Source organism: Eleutherodactylus coqui, chromosome 6 (assembly GCF_035609145.1).
Source record: "Eleutherodactylus coqui strain aEleCoq1 chromosome 6, aEleCoq1.hap1, whole genome shotgun sequence".
NCBI classification, from domain to species: domain Eukaryota; kingdom Metazoa; phylum Chordata; class Amphibia; order Anura; family Eleutherodactylidae; genus Eleutherodactylus; species Eleutherodactylus coqui.
Window position 1 is genome coordinate 200,014,657 of NC_089842.1, and position 17,347 is coordinate 200,032,003.

At 43.8% G+C, this 17,347-nt stretch overlaps 1 protein-coding gene across 3 annotated transcripts in view; it reads right to left on the reverse strand.

The window, feature by feature from the left end:
- Nucleotides 1–1,156: 1,156 nt before the first annotated feature.
- Nucleotides 1,157–17,347, reverse strand: part of DPH6 (diphthamine biosynthesis 6) — a 73,747-nt gene continuing 57,556 nt past the window's right edge. For 2 of the 3 annotated variants that reach the window (XM_066608588.1, XM_066608587.1), the window contains exons 13-15: nucleotides 10,784–11,020; nucleotides 9,964–10,330; nucleotides 1,943–3,987 (exon numbers count right to left, since the gene is read on the reverse strand). In XM_066608588.1, coding sequence (XP_066464685.1) covers nucleotides 3,869–3,987; nucleotides 9,964–10,330; nucleotides 10,784–11,020 — 723 coding nt within the window. In that variant the 3' untranslated portion in view covers nucleotides 1,943–3,868. Of the gene's footprint in view, nucleotides 1,616–1,942; nucleotides 3,988–9,963; nucleotides 10,331–10,783; nucleotides 11,021–17,347 lie in introns of those variants that run through there. The other variant, XR_010793230.1, reaches the window with a different exon arrangement.

Sequence of the window (17,347 nt, forward strand, 5' to 3'; positions counted from 1 at the left end):
AGCGCAGTATACCTTATCTACCATTAGTGTGCACATGCATTCACAGAACATCATTCAACACACAACTTTTACTCACTGCTGCCCTCAAGTGGTGAAATGGAATAATTACACAGAAATAGAAAAAGACTTTAAAGTGTTTGTCTTTTTTCTGCTATGCTTTCACAGATGAGATGCAAATATGTATTTCATAGAGATGAGCGAGTATACTCGCTAAGGCACATTACTCGAGCGAGTAGTGCCTTAGCCGAGTATCTCCCTGCTCATCTCTAAAGATTCGGGGTCGGCGCCGGTGACAGGTGAGTTGCGGCGGGGGGGTGGGGGGGTGGGGGGTGGGAGAGAGATTTCCCCTCCGTTCCTCCCCGCCTCCCGAATCTTTAGAGACGAGCGGGGAGATACTCGGCTAAGGCACTACTCGCTCGAGTAATGTGCCTTAGCGAGCATACTCGCTCATCTCTAGTATTTCACCTTTCATTTTATGCATATGTTTAAAGAGACTCTGGTGACTCTTCTTTTCATTCATTATTAACCCTCCTATGTCTAGGATGGCTAGTATTACTTTGTTTAGTTATCCTTTCTATCTGAAAAATACTCTTCAGTTGGGTCATGTGATCTCATGGGGACCCCCCACCCCCATTCCCCTGAGAATTCCTTGCCTTTCTGTTCTCTGGAGGGGTCATCACAGCTCAGTCATCAGAATGTCCTGTTGTATGAAACCACATGGATTGTACCACACAAACTGTTCATGGGGGTGGGGTAACTCCTATCCTAGTTACTGCAAACGATTAGATGCTCCTGTTATACACTTATAATGAAGAACACGACAGCTCATCCTCCATTACTTAACTTAGCTTATTTTAGGTTAATGATAATTACACTTTCCTCCCAGCAGGCTGAGATAGTATGGTCTCTAGCTGGTTATGTAATGCTGTGCTGATGCATCATGGGATTGTTGAAATAGCAAAAAGGAAGAGAAAGTAAGAAGAAATCTAGAAATCAAGGTGGTGCCTCATCAGTATCAGACAGGAGGCTGCACTACATGGAAGTGACTACAATATACATAGGAGACACCTAGATCAGATGAGAGCAGCAGGGATGGAAAAATGTGCTTCTTTATTTCTCATGTACTACAGGCAGTGATTTCTCATAAGTCACACCGTTAAGTAAAAAAAACTCTTGCTTTATTAGGTCTCTGTAAAGTAAAAATATCAGGTGAAAAATTCACAAACCATTAGAAATGCCACCATATGTACATCACATAACCTGAAAGAATGTGCCCAGTCATGTATGTGTGTTATTGTATGTAACTAAATGTAGCCCTGACAGAAGACATTGGGGCTTATTTACAATTCAAAATACAGTTTTCTGGCACAAATAACGCAGGACAATTGTCTCACATGCTTGCAGCACAATTATCATGTGTTTTTAGGCACTTTTAGACAATGTTTCGACTTGTACGAAAAAAAAAGCGTGGCCTAAAATTCACCAAAGTGACGCAAATTAAACCAACATTTTTGCACAATTTTTGGTATAAACTAAGGGTTTATCTAAACAGACTAGACCGTCTTACAATTCGACAGATTTATCATTCAGTGATCAATCTGGCACATTTTAAGGCCTCCTTCTCACGAACGGATTTACACCGCGTAATTCGTGGCAAAAATCCGCTGCGTTGCCCGCAGCTATTAGGTTCTATTGAACCTAATAGCACAATGCTCACGGTGCGGAATTCCACCGCAGAATTCCGCACCGTGAAATCACCCGTCCTCACCCGCGGCATGCTCTATTTGCCGGGGGTGTACGCGCTGACGGCTTCCATTGCAGTCAATGGAAGCCGTCCGTTCACGCTATCTCCCGCTGTAACACAGCGGAAGATAGCGTGAAAACGCTTTCCCGCCTACCGCCGCCGCGTCACATGACACGGGCGGCCGCGTCATGTGACGCGGTGGGCGTGTCACATGACACGGCGGCGGTGGGCGGGGCGTCTTCACGCTATCTTCCGCTGGTAAGTATGGGGTCTCTGGGGGGCGCCGTGACGGGCTTCGCCGCGGAATATTCCGCAGCGGAGCCCGTCACGCTCGTGTGAAGCCGGCCTTAGACTGTCTAATCGGTTTGCACTACCTAACCTTTAGACAGTATTAGTAAATAAGGGCCAAAGTGTTACATTTACTTTATTTGATGCACACACAAATCTGCTGTTTTTGTAAATAAGGCAAATTTCATTTCCTCTGGAGTTACGAAAGTATTCATGTAGCCCTTCCATCAACCTGCGACTCCTCCACCTACCCGCTGCTTGAGAATAAAGTATGCAGGCAGATGCCTGAGTGCCATCACCAACTTGGCAGTCCCCAGTCACTTCAACTTTGCAGACATTTAACAGGGCATGCTGAAATTCATCAGCTGATATCAGGCCAGAGTCACGAGGCCCCCATATGTATAAGTTCATCCTGTTTGGCCAACTTTTATGTTTATAACCTACTTCAAACGACCACTGAAGGGGAGCAGTGTAAATTGTTGATTAATTCTATATAGGTTAACAGCATTCTCATATACTCCAATTTTAGGCCCTCAATATTGCTGATGTACAACTTCATGTGGTTGGTCATTGTTAGTTTGCATACACTAGTCTGTGAAGAAGGAATATCTACACTTTTTGTAAAAAAAAATTCCAGCCCGTAGGAGAAGTTGTCGCTTTTCTGCGAAACTCGGCATGCAGTTACATCTCAGGCAGATATACAAATGATTAGCGTTGTGGTGTGATTAGATGAACGGTCTTGTCACCTGAGGCACTAAAAGTGGTTCCCCCTTGGCCTATAAAAGGCTCTGGGAGACTCCTTGTCTGTAGTGACCTCTACTTCTGCTTCTGTAGAGCCTGTTGCCCACTAGACACCTCTACGACGCAGAGAAGAGATTTCACCTCGTTACCAGAGTCTGAGAGGGGAGCATTATTGGGATGTGAGAAGCTAGATGGTCGTATCGATGAATTGTCCCCCACCTGGGCTGTTCTGACCAGACTGTGAGATGTTGGGACCAGTTGATGTATGAGGGCACACAAGGTGACCGGGATCAGAACCCCCCGATGGACCACCGGTAGAGAGGAGAGTCTGACCAGACTGTTGGGAGGTGTTAGGGCCAGTGGATGTGTGAGGGCACACAAGGTGACCGGGCTCAGGATGCCCCGACAGACCACCAGTAGAGAGGAGCCTGCTGGGGAAGGGGCAAATGCAAAAGAAAATATACCAGCACATAGTGAACCTTTGCATTGCACCCGCTTTACTTCTGTTGGTTAATAAATAAGTGAACCAAGCATTAATTTATGAACAAAGGAACAGATTTTCCTTTGGTAGCAGCTAAAACATTTTAGCAACTTATAGACAATCATAATCCCTAACTATTATCATTACATGAATGACCAGTTTAGGGGGCTACCATACAAGTGTTAGAAGCTGCCACTAATGCCTGTGATTTGCCATAATTGGGCTGCAGCGGGACTTGCAACCTCACCCCAGCTATCTGTGGTAAGATGTGTTAAACATGGCCCGTGGAATGGCACCCCAACATATATCTATATGGGAGGGTGGTGCACCACTCAAGATGCCCGTCTCCGTGGTTGATTTGTGTGTGGGCACAGGTGGAAGTATAATATAAAACAACTCTAAAGTTTTCTGTTAGAGCTGCAGTATATAGAACAATGATATACTGGTATATACAAAAGATTAGTCCATGGCTCAGAGTAAAAGAATGACGATGCGGATATCTTCTCGATGTTTCAGAACGACGGTGCCCACCGGTCCTATGCACATAGAGGAGTCTCACGCTGTAAACTCTTATCATAAGTCCACAGAACTCTTGGATGTGCCTTTTCATAGGATCAAGTGCTGAGCCACATAGACAAGTGCAGATATTCTGAACTGGACAGTTCTACTACAGGAACCAAGGCCAGACAGGGGGACGTCTCACCCCAAACGTCTCTCAGAATCGCAGGCAAATCTGCAAACAACAGAAAAGACTTGGTTAATTACAAACATTCTTTATATATGTACTACATGTCTTATACTGTGCTGTACATGTACCAGGCTGAGCGCCAGGTGAAGGTGGCTCAATGTGATTTTTGTGGTGTACTATACCGGACCCTATAGAAGCTCCTGTCCTCTATATAGGAGGTGATTTACTACTTCCAGCAGCTTTATATGTAAGGACTTGCTTCAATAGTTGTGTACTTTATTTTCTTCAATCTTCCTTTTACATAACTTTGATCATCATTTTAGGGGTTTTAAGACCAATTAGTTTTCCATAAAGCTTAGGTCTCAACATAGCATTAGTAAATAAATCACATTGTATCTCAAAGTGAGACAGTACAAACTAACGGCCCATTTACATGCCAGAGATAATCTTTGAAAAGACTGAAAGATTTTGTGATTTTCATAAAGCATTAATATCCATTCACACTTCATCATCTGCATTCGCATATAAAAGGGCCTCCAGGAGCTGTTTGCAGAGCCCAGCGTGTGATTAATCACACACCAAGCTGTGCACACTGCTGCATTGTTCTGCTCAGGGCTGCCTACTCCCATGGAGATAACATTGTGCCACTGAGAGATAAATGTGTTTGCTTTATCTCCCAGTAGATGAATTTGAAGTTCACCTTAAAATCATTGTTCAAACGAAAAGTGCACAATGCCCGCATTTATATGTAACGCTTATCGCTCATTATTAGTTGTTTAAACAAATTCTGAGCGATAATTGTTACGTGTAAATGGGCCTTTAGACTAGACAATCTGAAAATGCACCAGATTTATCACAGAACCTTTGCTGAATGATAAATCTGTTACATTTTAAGGCTGTCTAGTCTAAGTTTAGACCAGTTTTTGGTTGGTTTAGTTTACACCAAAAAAGTGCCAAAATTCTGGCACAATTTGCAGCAATTTGGTGCAATTCAGGCCACGCCCCCTTTTAAACAAGGGACTAGCTAAATAAAAGTCTGAAAGGGTCTAAACATACAGTAAATATGGTGCGAAACATGTACGACAGTTTTCTGTCAAATTGCCAAAAGTAAGCCCTAATATTTTGAGCATACAATGCTCATCCCATAATCAATTATTACTGTATATTGAGAGACCGCTGTATTTAACTGCTTGAAGGTAACATGATAGATCAAAGTCAGCCAAACCCATCTTCACAGACAGATGTTTGGGAAAAAAAGGATCAGACATGCTGAATTTCAACATGCCCAATCCTTTGCTCCCAAGGCACATAGGCTGCTGCCAGAGGTATATGGTGGCAGTTTCTTGCCCTCTGCTAACTAAAATCACATACAAGTGGAATGTGCATGCATATGTAAGATGGGAGGAATAGCTGTCGGCCAACAGCTATCTAAACTGTGTGGTCAGATATTGTTATAGCCATCTCTTAAGTAATTGGATAGAAACTGAAATAGCTGCCATTACTGCTGTAAGAGAGGTCATCACCCAGCTTTCCTATACCCCAGAATGACATGGATGCCTAATCATGCAGCTACTTAAAGGGGTTGTACCAAAACTAAAACGTCTATTGCTTCCATAGTAGAGACAGCGGAGTGTAGGCTGTATGTCTTTATCCACGACATGCAAATGGCATATATACATAGAGTGGCACATAGACAACCCGTCTCTTCCAGCATCAGAGAGGGAGCAAGACTGTTGCTGCTCCCCATCGCTGGAATGCGATCTCATGCTTGCTTTTCCTTTCCGCCTCTGCTGGGGGCCAGATAGGGATATATCGGGGAATTGATGGTATATTCCCATAGTATATTTGTAGTCTTACTTCACATGTCGATTCCTGATGCACAGGACTGACCATATATTTCTGAGCAGTACAAAAAGCCTCAAAAATTGAAATATGGCCCAAGAGAGGCCCCAGAGAGGGAAGAAAGACAATGTTCAGCAGCCTCGCTGACTCTTTACAAGTTCTAGGGAGCGGAGAAGCGGCAGCGGCTCGCTGTGTAATGATAATCTCCTTAGAAAGAGGATTTTTTTGTTGTGCTTTATTAATTCAGGGCCTGATGGGGATATTAGCAGCTCTTGAAATTGGAAAGGCCGGGAGCGCTGCAATTTGCTGAATCCCAAAATGTTCCAAATGAGCAGATAAACAGCAGCAATAATTGGGCTTTATTAAATCAAGGAGTCGTTCATTACAAGTTCCCCAGCTGTACCAGTGAGGGGGGCAAGGAGGGAACGCACAGCCAAATGCATGCACTTGTAATGTAAATGTATGTATGAATGAGGACCCCTCAAATAATCAATCCAGGCCCCAACTGGGAGGGGGGCGCAGGGTACACACTAAAAATGCCCACAGACATAAGGTTTTGGCAGCAGATTCCATAAGCTGGCAATTATCTATAAACAGTTAAAGCAGCTTTGTGTTCGCCAGGGGACTACGTAAGGATGGCCTTCGTGTCACCACCGTAGGGGCGTATTCCACAAATGTTAGGTCAATATGCGATTTCAGCTGCAGTTTTGATTCCAGAAAAGAAACAAGAAATCCAACATTCCGTAATCACGGTCTTCACACTGAAGCGGCAAAAAGACCATAAAAACGTTACAAATATAGCATGCTGACATTTTTAACCACAGCATGCCCCCCAAAGCCACGCAATGGAATGATTGTGCATTGTGGTATAGTAAAAATAATGTATGGCCATACCTTTTAAAGCAAATTTGGCTGAACCTATCATTTTGGTATATTTATTTCTCTCTTCTGAATGAGATTAATATTGTGAAGTCAGTCTATGTATAGGAAGCACTTTAAGCTCACAGAATGTCAGGAATAAAACACCCCCTACAGGCAAAAACATATAGTCACAGCCACAAGACATTCACAGAAAAGAGTACTGTATTCTTTGATTAAAAGATAACATTTTAATAAGCAATCAAATTATATTAAAAAAAACCTAACTGCGCCATACAATGTCCCAATCTATAACATCTAGATGAACAAGTGGAGTAACCGTCCTGAAAAGGACGCCCCCACAAAGAAACCTGACCTGCCTCTCCTTCTACTTCCCTTATAAAAAAAAATAGGGATGGGTTAAAAAGTGGAGAAGGTACTGAATGCCCATGAAAAAAGGAGACCTAATACAAAAAAACCCATAAAAAAATATATATTTATCATCAAATACTCATGACATCAAACCATAGATTACTTTTTTAATTCCTACAAAATCAACCATATGATCAAAGGGTTCACCACTTAGTAAGTAATGTCCCAAACAGATATACAGTACGCTTTTCTGTGAATCTTCACTAAGAAGCACTTTACCAGATACAATTGAGGGAGATTCCAATATAGGCCACAAGTTAGGGGTTTTTAGGAACTCTGACAGCTGAGACTCAGAATTGGGAAGGGGATCATTTCCAATCCAACACCCCAGGTAGACAAGTATATAATCATGCATTTTTTTGATGCCAAGGGCTGTTTCAATAGGCTTCTACACATTGCTTGAAAAAGGCTGCGGTTGTAGCTGAAGTGTCACAGTGATGGGTGTAAAAAAGGCACCTTGCGAAATCAGTACAAAACAAGTAAAGTAGAGCAGTTATAAAGTTGATCAACACTTTATGTCGAAGTAGAAATCTTCATGAAATATTGATGATGCAAATGGTGTCGACAACCTGCCATAACTGCCATATCTGATGTGTAAATATTCCGGGCGGTTTCCCTTACAGTATAAGTTTTTGACGACTCTTCTTCCCCATCATTAGAGATCCTGTTGCGCCGCTCTTCGTTATACCGGTTTCTGAGAAAGCTGGGTGACAACTATTACCGCTGACATAACGGTTTTGCATGGGTTGTCTCTACGCTCCTGAATTAAACATCTGCCTGGTTAATCAGTGATAGATCCCGCTCTCCCATGTAGCTCCACACTTTGTCAGGGCAGTAAAACTAAGCTGGCAGTCAGTTTTTGCTAACAGATAAAAGTAAGAATTGTAATGATTTCACTGGAAAAGACAACTAGTCGTATTTTTTTTTAGGGAATTTAAAAAAATATTTTTCTATTGCAATTATTTACAAGAGTTCTTTTATTAAAGAGTTAAGTATGCCTAGACTTGGAATAAATCTGCATTTCGCCTGAACGGGTAATAGACTTACCTCAGTAGCAGGCACTAACTAATTAGCAGCCTTCTCCAAGATATGAGCTACTGCTGAAAGCTTTACTAATGATATCTCATCCGCTTACAGGTTTTCTCCTGTCTTCAGGGAAGTCTCTTAACGCTGGCACCAAAAAAGTGACATCAGCATAAAGTATGGAGAATATCCACGCCCGGATTAGCCAAGTGGGCACCATTATGTCATGTAGTAGAGTCAGCGCCCTCCAGCTAGCACTATTAATACATGTAGATCTCATATCCTAACTCCACTTACCGACCAGGAACCAAAACCACCATCCAGGCCTCAAATGAAGAGTGATCTCCACAAAAGCTCAATGGATGACATCCTCCTGTCCATGCAGTTGCTGCATGGCCACTTATTACCTGAATATGCTGTAGGGCTTGTAGCCCATCACCCCCATGAATGATTGACTGCCACTATACGGTGGTTCTCAATCATTGGTATAGGGAAAGGGAGAGCACTGGGCTCATGTACACAGCAGACTCACCCAGGGCCTATTCACACGGGTGTATGATGCGGGTAACTTGCATCAGACAGCAGATGGGCAATGGACACGTTTGTGTGCACAGGGAGAATACATTGCATGTCCAATTCTGGTCCACAATATGGACCAGAAAAGAACATGCTGTGGTTTTCTTCATATGGACCATCGGTCTGTATGAAAAAATGACTAGCCTAATTGGGTTCATGTGCTGCCCATGAAATATACGAACAGCACATAGATGGAAAATGCACCCATGTGAATGAGCCCTCAGCTATATTCTTTCTTATCAGTTACTATATAAAAGACTAGTAATTATTAGAAAATATATAGTGCCAGTGCTTCTGGTGGCGCATTGTGCCACACAGCTCTGCTACATGCATGTCACACACGCACAGCACCGCTACATAAACATCACATACAGCTCTGCTTCATACATTCTTCATACAACAGTGATGAAAAGAAGCACAGTAGAGTCCTGCATGATAGGTCCTGTAAGCACACGGCTGCTGTAGGTATTTGTTAGTATTCCATCCCCTACAACCCCCCCCCCCCCCCCCCCCTGTGGCCTCAGTTGCTGAGGAATACTAACGCACACCTAGCCGGACAGCAGCCGTGTGCTTACAGGACCTGTGTTGAAGTCCCAGTCATGTGATCAGGGAAGGAGTATGTAACTCACTCATGGACGGACAGATCATCATTAGTATTTTGACAACCTCTCCAGGTACATGAGGCAGGTCTGCTGAGGATTTTCTGCACTATTTAGAGTGGTTTCACATTTGCATTGCTGGAGGTTCTTTCGTAGATGTGGCACAAAATACTGGAACAAAAAGTGATGCATTAAGCGATTTTTCTTCCAGTAAAATGCCAGCCAAATAAGGGGAAACAGACGGGACCCCCTTATAGTCAATAGGGTCCAATTGGTTACATCAGAAGATGGACTCATTCGGATAGGGGATTCCCCTTTCCTGCTCCCTGAACAGGGCAGGAAACTGGAACCCTCCCTGCAGATGTGAAAGCAGCCCTTTTTCCAGCTGTGGATTATTAACAAGTTCACAGTGGATTTTCAGCTGTCTCGTGTAGCCATACCCTAAAGCAGTGATAAGATGGCCTCATGATGTGATTGGCAGCATCACTCAAATAATACTCAGCGCGCCATTCTTTTAAGCTGCATAAAGCTTTATGTCATCAGTCCTGCAACAGGTTGATTACATTGGTCAACCAAAACGGCAAAGAGTTTGTCCCACTACTGCTGTAAACCGCCAACAGATAGCCAAAAGTAACAGACAGAACAGAAAGCATAAATTTACCTTACATCACATGTGGCATGCTTGACTTACCTCCTATGAGGCTCTGTAAGCCTACACCGTCGCTCCGGTGGAAAACTCTGCAGCACACTGGTATGAGAGCCGACTTTTTCGGCAGCTCAGCAAAGGCTTTATGGAGAAAAGTCTGCACAAGTCGTCCAACATTGCACCAGTCCAAAGACTCAGCCCGAGTTGCAGAAAGGGACAGTACAAGAGAGGCACAGGTCTCACAGCTAGATACAGAGCCCTTCAGTGCAACCTGGAATCCGCAACTTTTCTCAGTCACTGATATATTTCTTCTGCCATCCGGATCGCTGACAGCAGCCATGACATGCCACTCTACAACAGCCCCACGTGGGAGCCGGGGAACGACAGCTACTGTAAGGTCAGGGCAGGTACCCTGCAGGTAAAAGAAAGACATAACTTGCAGTTTAGACGTCCAGTATGAAAAGCAGATGAGCGTAAAACGTTATCCGATATTACATTCCAAATGATTTATATGGTCACGCTGACATATTCCTCGGCCTTGTCTAGAGAATCTATTCACACACATTTAGACCCACTGATTTCTAAGGCCCTTTCAGAGCTTCCGTTAGGAGTCTTCATCGCAGATTTTGCTAAAGTAACCAGAAATAAACGGTAAACCGGTAAGACACCATTTCAGTCCAGTGAATCCATCGAGTGCTGTTCATGCCTAACATACAATGATTCCAGCACCGCTGTCACTTTCACTGTTAGGCGACTATAATGGAGCAGAACAATGGAGGCGATAACACCGTAATACCAGCGATGTGAAGAAGACCTGAGCTGCTGTGCCTTACGAACATAACTCAACTTTCATAACTTTCCTCACCTCGTTTTCAGCAGAGGATTCCCACGCTCTCATAGCGTAACGTATGTAGGAGCTCCGTGTCACGTAGCAATGGGCAAGCATAACATGACTTTGGGAAGTGCCAGGACTGATGGCATCCAAGACTCTACCAACATGGCGCAGCGACAAACTGCTCTCTGCCACGATTCCTCCCGGAATAAGTTTCATAGTACAAGGGATTAGTGCAATCTGTCCTGCACAAAATACCGTGCCACCGACCTGAAATGTAAGCAGACAAAAAAAATTAATTATAGTCACAAAAATATTCTATCTTCACTGAAAAGCAATAATTTTATACAAAAGTAACAGATCTAAAATGTGACAGGAAAATATGTTACCACCAGCAGCTCTGGGGATTTGGGATTGGTCAAAATAGAGAAGTAGAGTGTGCCAGCTCTAACATTGGGTGGAGTTTCAAATGGGCCCCTTACTGCCTGAACAGGTACAGGTTACAGCTTACAATGGACAGGTGATCCAGCTTTGTCCAACAAGTCTTGATCCAGCATGACCATTCTCCATTGCACAAAGCAAAGTGCATATAAAAAAAGAGCCTGACCAATCTGCACACAAACTGACACCGACCCTAGCAAATCAACATGGGATGAATCGAAACAAGTTGTGTTTTACAACCGTACTAACGCTTTAAAAAAAAAAATTCTGTGGTCTAACACAAACCAAAAACATCCAAAATTGACAAGGCAGAGTCATCCCAAGCAGGGTGGAGCACCAGATGAGCATGCAAAACAGGTACCAAACTATTAATGCGTGTGGTTTGGTTGAGAACTTCAACGGGAACACATGGCCGTGATCTTCCGGTGACCACATGTTACTTGGCCACTAGCCTATTAGAAGAGGTTATGATGCCTACAGGATGCAACTATGTACTAATTACTATCCATTAAAATATTCCCAATACCTAGACACAGTGGAGACATGCGTTTTGTAACTGATCTCGTATTAATGTCTCACTGACATTACTAGCGTCTAATGAATTACGTGAATCTATTTCTCTAGAGTGATTAACTTTCCCGACAAGAAGGTGAGACACAAAACAAATATTTGTGATCTCTTGGACATTATTTCATGCAGTAAATAAAATAACTATCTTGTGTCCTTCTATGAGGATCCCCAAATCAGTAGCTTCACTGTTACCTGGGCTCATAGCCGTGTCTAACATATAACTATGTTGGGTAAGTGAACCGCTGGGTAGATGCAACTGGCAAGTGGGAAAACCAGTTTCCTCTAAAAACAGTGTCTTAGGACAGCATCTTCCTATAGGCAGAGCAATCATAACACACAGTGCTACACAAAAGAATCTCTTGGAGACTTTGCAAGGATTGCAGGACAATTGCTGAATTTTCTTCTTATATAGGAAAGCTCTGAGGTTGCACAATGTGTACTAAAGTCCGTGTGGTTCTCCTGTCTAATGCTCCATCTTTCCATGGCATACTTTCTACTAACATCTGATACATTTCAGTGGGCATTTCCCTACATTCATCCTGAAAACATCTATCAAGTTCTCTCAAAGAAGGACGCTGTTCATATTTCTTGACCCAACATTCCAGTTCATTCCAAAGATGTTCAGTAGGGCTCAGGTCAGGACTCTGTGCAGCCCAGTCCAATTGTGGAACATCCATATCCTTAAACCAATGTAACACAGCGCTGCAGAGGTCTTGTTCCATCTTCCTTATTTGCATATATTTTGCAGAGGAGCATGGATGGCCTTATAAGTCTCCTCACCCACATTCCAGGTGCTCTCCCTAAGGAGTGATGATACCTCTTCCAACACACGTATACAGGCCTCTCACTAGCCAAGCCAGAATCCTACTGAACACTGATGAAGGGCAAAACCCCCTAAACAGCTGTCTGCATATGGATTCTGGCTAGACTTTCAATTTCCAATCATTGTTACAAAGACCTATGTAAAGGGTTGGACATTGATTTGCCGGAATGCTGCCCTCCAATAGGTGGCACTGCAGAGGTATTGTTCCAGCTTTCTTATTTGCATATTACCCAGAGGAGCATGCATGGCCTTATAAGTCTCCTCACTCACCTTTTAGATGCTCTCCCTTAGGCCTCCTTCCCACGAGCGTGACGGGGTCCGCCGCGTAATATTACGCAGTGAAGCCCGTCACGGCGCCCCCCAGAGCCCCTATACTTACCTGCGGGAGATAGCGTGAAATCGCTTCCCCGCCCACCACCGCCGCGTCACCGCCCGTCACCGCCCACCACCGCCGCGTCACCGAGCGTGTCACGTGACGCGGCCGGCCGTGTCACGTGACGCGGCCGGCCGCGTCATTTGGCGTCAGATGACGCGCGGCGGTGGGCGGGAAAGCGTTTTTTCACGCTATCTCCCGCTGGTTACAGCGGGAGATAGCGTGAACGGACGGCTTCCATTGACTGCAATGGAAGCCGTCAGTGCGTACAGCCCGTCCTCACCCGCAGAAAATAGAGCATGCTGCGGGTGAGGACGGGAGAAATCGCGGTGCGTAATTCCGCGCTGGAATTACGCATCGTGAGCATTGTGCTATTAGGTTCAATAGAACCTAATAGCTGCGGGCAACGCAGCGGATTTTCGCCGCGAATTACGCGGCGGAAATCCGTTCGTGGGAAGGAGGCCTAAGGGTGACTACTCACTAGTGTTTTTTTTCTGCTGCGAATATGCTGCTTTTTTTTTCCAATTGTCAATGGGACTTTCTAATGTTAAAAAGGCAATGTTGCGTTGCGTTTTTAACATTAGGAAGTCCCATAGGCATCTGAAAAAAAAAAACGCAGCGAATTTGCAGCGAAAAAAACCCCGCTAGTGGGTAGTCACCCTTAAGGAAAGATGATACCCCTCCCGCTCCATATATTCAATATCCTGCAGTTCTTGTCACAAACTATGGCTGACACCTCCAAGGATCTGCATCTTATGTAGCGTGGTTTATGACACGTGACATGCTAATAAGACACGATCCATTCTACTGATAGGGGTGTCCAAATACTTTTGGTAGGATAGTGTAGTGTCTAATGTCACAGAACCCTAAAAGGTTCGCTAAAATCACCTCTCCCAGTGTGCGCTACTCCTGCATATTCCCCCTGAACACAGGTGTGTCACAGCACAAGGCACTTCCTATAACCACTATAGGGTAAATATCTTGCATGGAACAGGTTTGTTATTTTTGCAGCTCTCTCCTCTACCTTTATGTTAGAGCTGAAGAAATAACAGTTGCCAAATCTACAAAACTTCCTATTATCTGGATTTTCTCCCAAAACTAAATAAAATAGCAGGGCATGCTGGGACCTTGGTTGACGGTGACAGCAACTTGTTGCATTTGCCCAGATAGAGAGAGAGCGGCCCTACTAAAGAGACAGTAGATATAATGACAATGCAGTCATCAGTGCTTGCATCAATATCTATTAGCTGAGACTGACGCAGGAAGCTAATGCACATGTAAAGCCACCCTACCCTCAAAATGCATCTTTTCTTCAGTTTCTTCATGTACTTACTGCGTACAGCGAATACCATAATAGAAAGTTTATTTAATAGTCACTGGGACGGTGCTATAGCATGTAATGTCTAATGGACTATACATTATAGACATTTGCAGGTTGTGAGTGCTGCAAGATCTGGGCACGCTTCATATATTGCTTTAGCTGTATACTATATACATGCACCATAGGAGTGAGCACAAAAAGAATGCCTTAAAAGTAATGTAAGCAATATGTAAGAAAGCATTAACTAACAGTTTGCAAAAGTTTGCAATACATCTAGTCCCTTTCAACCCAGCAGGAATTACCAATAGCGCATATAACAAAGCTGCCCTCTGTTAGGGCAGAAATCCTCTAAATTTCTTCCTCTTTGTAACCCCACATAGATCGTCTGTCTGTAACTAACGCTGTTTCACATCAATACCCAATACCCTGAATCCACCTGATAAATGCAGCCCAGCGCCTGAAGAGCTTGCTCTTATCCAGAGGTCAGAGGCCATCCAATATTCAATAGGGAAAACGGCATTTTCCCTTTATTTGACTGCATCTCCCACTGCAGGGAAGAGGGCGCATCTCTCTGCATACTGAGTGACACAGAGACCGGTCTCTCTGCAGGGCGCCCGTCATCTGCTGCTTTGGACAGGGGATGATGATGACAGGGAACAAAACGCACAGAGTTGTCATGGGCTAGAGTTGAAGAATAGTGCAGGAGCCACTACCTAGAAGTAGTCTGTACAATGGACATACGGAGTAGTAAAACCACCAGCAGTGACCGCACAGTAACCATCAGAGAGGTAATACCTATGTCCTAGCAGAAAATGACCTGTGTAAATATCTATGATGAGGTGGGAGCAGCATGTAAGTGGCTCCCCCCGGAGATCTAACCTCTGGCCTTGGCTCAGACCCAAATCAATAAAAGCTGTAACCTGCCGCATCAGATCCCTAACGGGATTAGGGACCTTCTCATCTCACAGTGTGTGATAATCCTGTCAGTAATTAGACTAATAGAAGCAGTCCCTGCAGGGAGCTTCTGCTGCCGCAGCACATGCAGCGGCTACGGAGAGAAGTTACACTTGGATATTTTATAGAAAACCTGCCCAAATGAGGAAATGATTGCATGTCGGGGCTCCACTGCGGAGCCCGTGAGTAAGAGTGCAGTATATCCTCATCCTTACTCATGTGAAAAATACTGAAAACTTTTCATATTGCATATACAGCCCCCAGCATAACATGTGTGTCCATGGGATAAAAACATGTACAATGACCACATTCTACATTAGCCATAGAGGATGTCTAATATTTTTATATATATATATATATATATATATATATATATATATATATATATATGTATAAAATATATGTCTATTATCTAACATTATATATTACATATATATAAGAAAATATCAGACATCCTCTATGGCTAAAGTAGTCACTGTATGTGTCACACACATGATACTGTGGGATGTATATGCAATATGAAAAGTTTTCAGGATTTTTCACATTACACACAGAAATTGTTGGGTGTAATCGCAAACACCCAATCTTACGTAATATACATGTCCATTAATGTAGCCACACACAAAAATGTACATTATATAAGAGTCTGTCAAGTCTTTCCGGAGAATGGTACCCGTCCCATATATAAAATGAAATCTGTGCAAATTTGTGGCCATTGGCAGCTGCTCAGGTGGAAGTAACCCTCGCTGTGTGTGCGCTGTTGGGTGGTGCTCAGTCTTGCTCTGTTTGCCTGTCTGAATGCTGAATGCCCCCGTACTGGATGTGCTGTGCAGGGCAGGCAGCGCTGTCACCTCCGCTTTGTCCACGGCGCGCTGATTACCCTCTTTTTTTATGCCGAGCTTCGCTTTGCGAATACCATCAAGGTCAGGTGCAGTCGCTCAGAAAAACAAAATCACAGCCCCCCCCTCCATCCTTGCAATCTGGGATGTGCCTCCCTCCCCTGCAGTGTTTCACTGGGTGCAATATTCAGGAGAAAGAACCAATATTACTTCCCGTAGACGGCACTCATATAAGAAACATAATGGGAACGTAGAGAAGTGCCTTTTATCAGATCTCATCCCTATGCAGCACGATGGGAGTCAAAAGGCAAGTGATTTGTAACGTGATCAACAAGCTGTAATGAATTAATAAGCCTGCAAAATGATTGCACTGTCCCCTGCAGAGGAATCTCCAGACTCCTCGAAGCTGCTGGAAGAGTACAAGCATGTGTCTGTACGAAAATAGTCATCTTCGGGCCCTAATCCATGGATGTGTGCTCCATAAGGCAATTCTAGAAGACAAGCAAATTCCATTTGGATACTTACCTTCTCAATTACCAGTGAACAGGTACAAGATATGGTAAGACAATCACATCAACATATTCAGATGGGGCAGAAATATAGGCAACCTCATCCTGTGATGCCCGATTGGGGGCGCCCTATCAAACGGCAAAATATCCATGCATTCAATACCCAAATTTGGATCATTATTTAAGATCTAATCCCAACCTGAAAAAAACTCATATTTCTTAAGTAGTTTTCTCTGCTGGGATCCACTCACCTGAAACTGCGACCCTCTGCTATGTAGATGACAACTAGTAAACGCTCAACAGAAAGGCTTGGCATGCAGGTGTGGTGAGAGGTGACACACGTTTGCATTCCGCTTTAGTTTTGGGTTTAATCATGTTATACGGAGAGACCTGGGCAATGTATCAAAACCCAGCAAAATAAGCAGTTTATAATGAGCTCACCGAGAGGCAGTGGAATAATTTATGTAGAAACCTGCATACAAAAACGTATACATGGTAACGGCTATGAATTAATAAACCAAGTATGTCATTAAGTGAGGTTTCACATCTGCATTGGGGATTCCACTTTCCTGCTTCGTTCGGGGAGCAGGAAAAGGGAATCCCCACAGTTGAATGGTTCTGTCTCAGGACGAAACTGAATAGCGGCGGATGGACTCCATTGACTATTATGGGGTCGGTCTGCTTTCCACTCGGCTTTTAGATGCAAGAAAAAGGCGCTGCATGCAGCATCATTTCTGCTGGTATTTACAGCTGGATCTGCAGCAGAA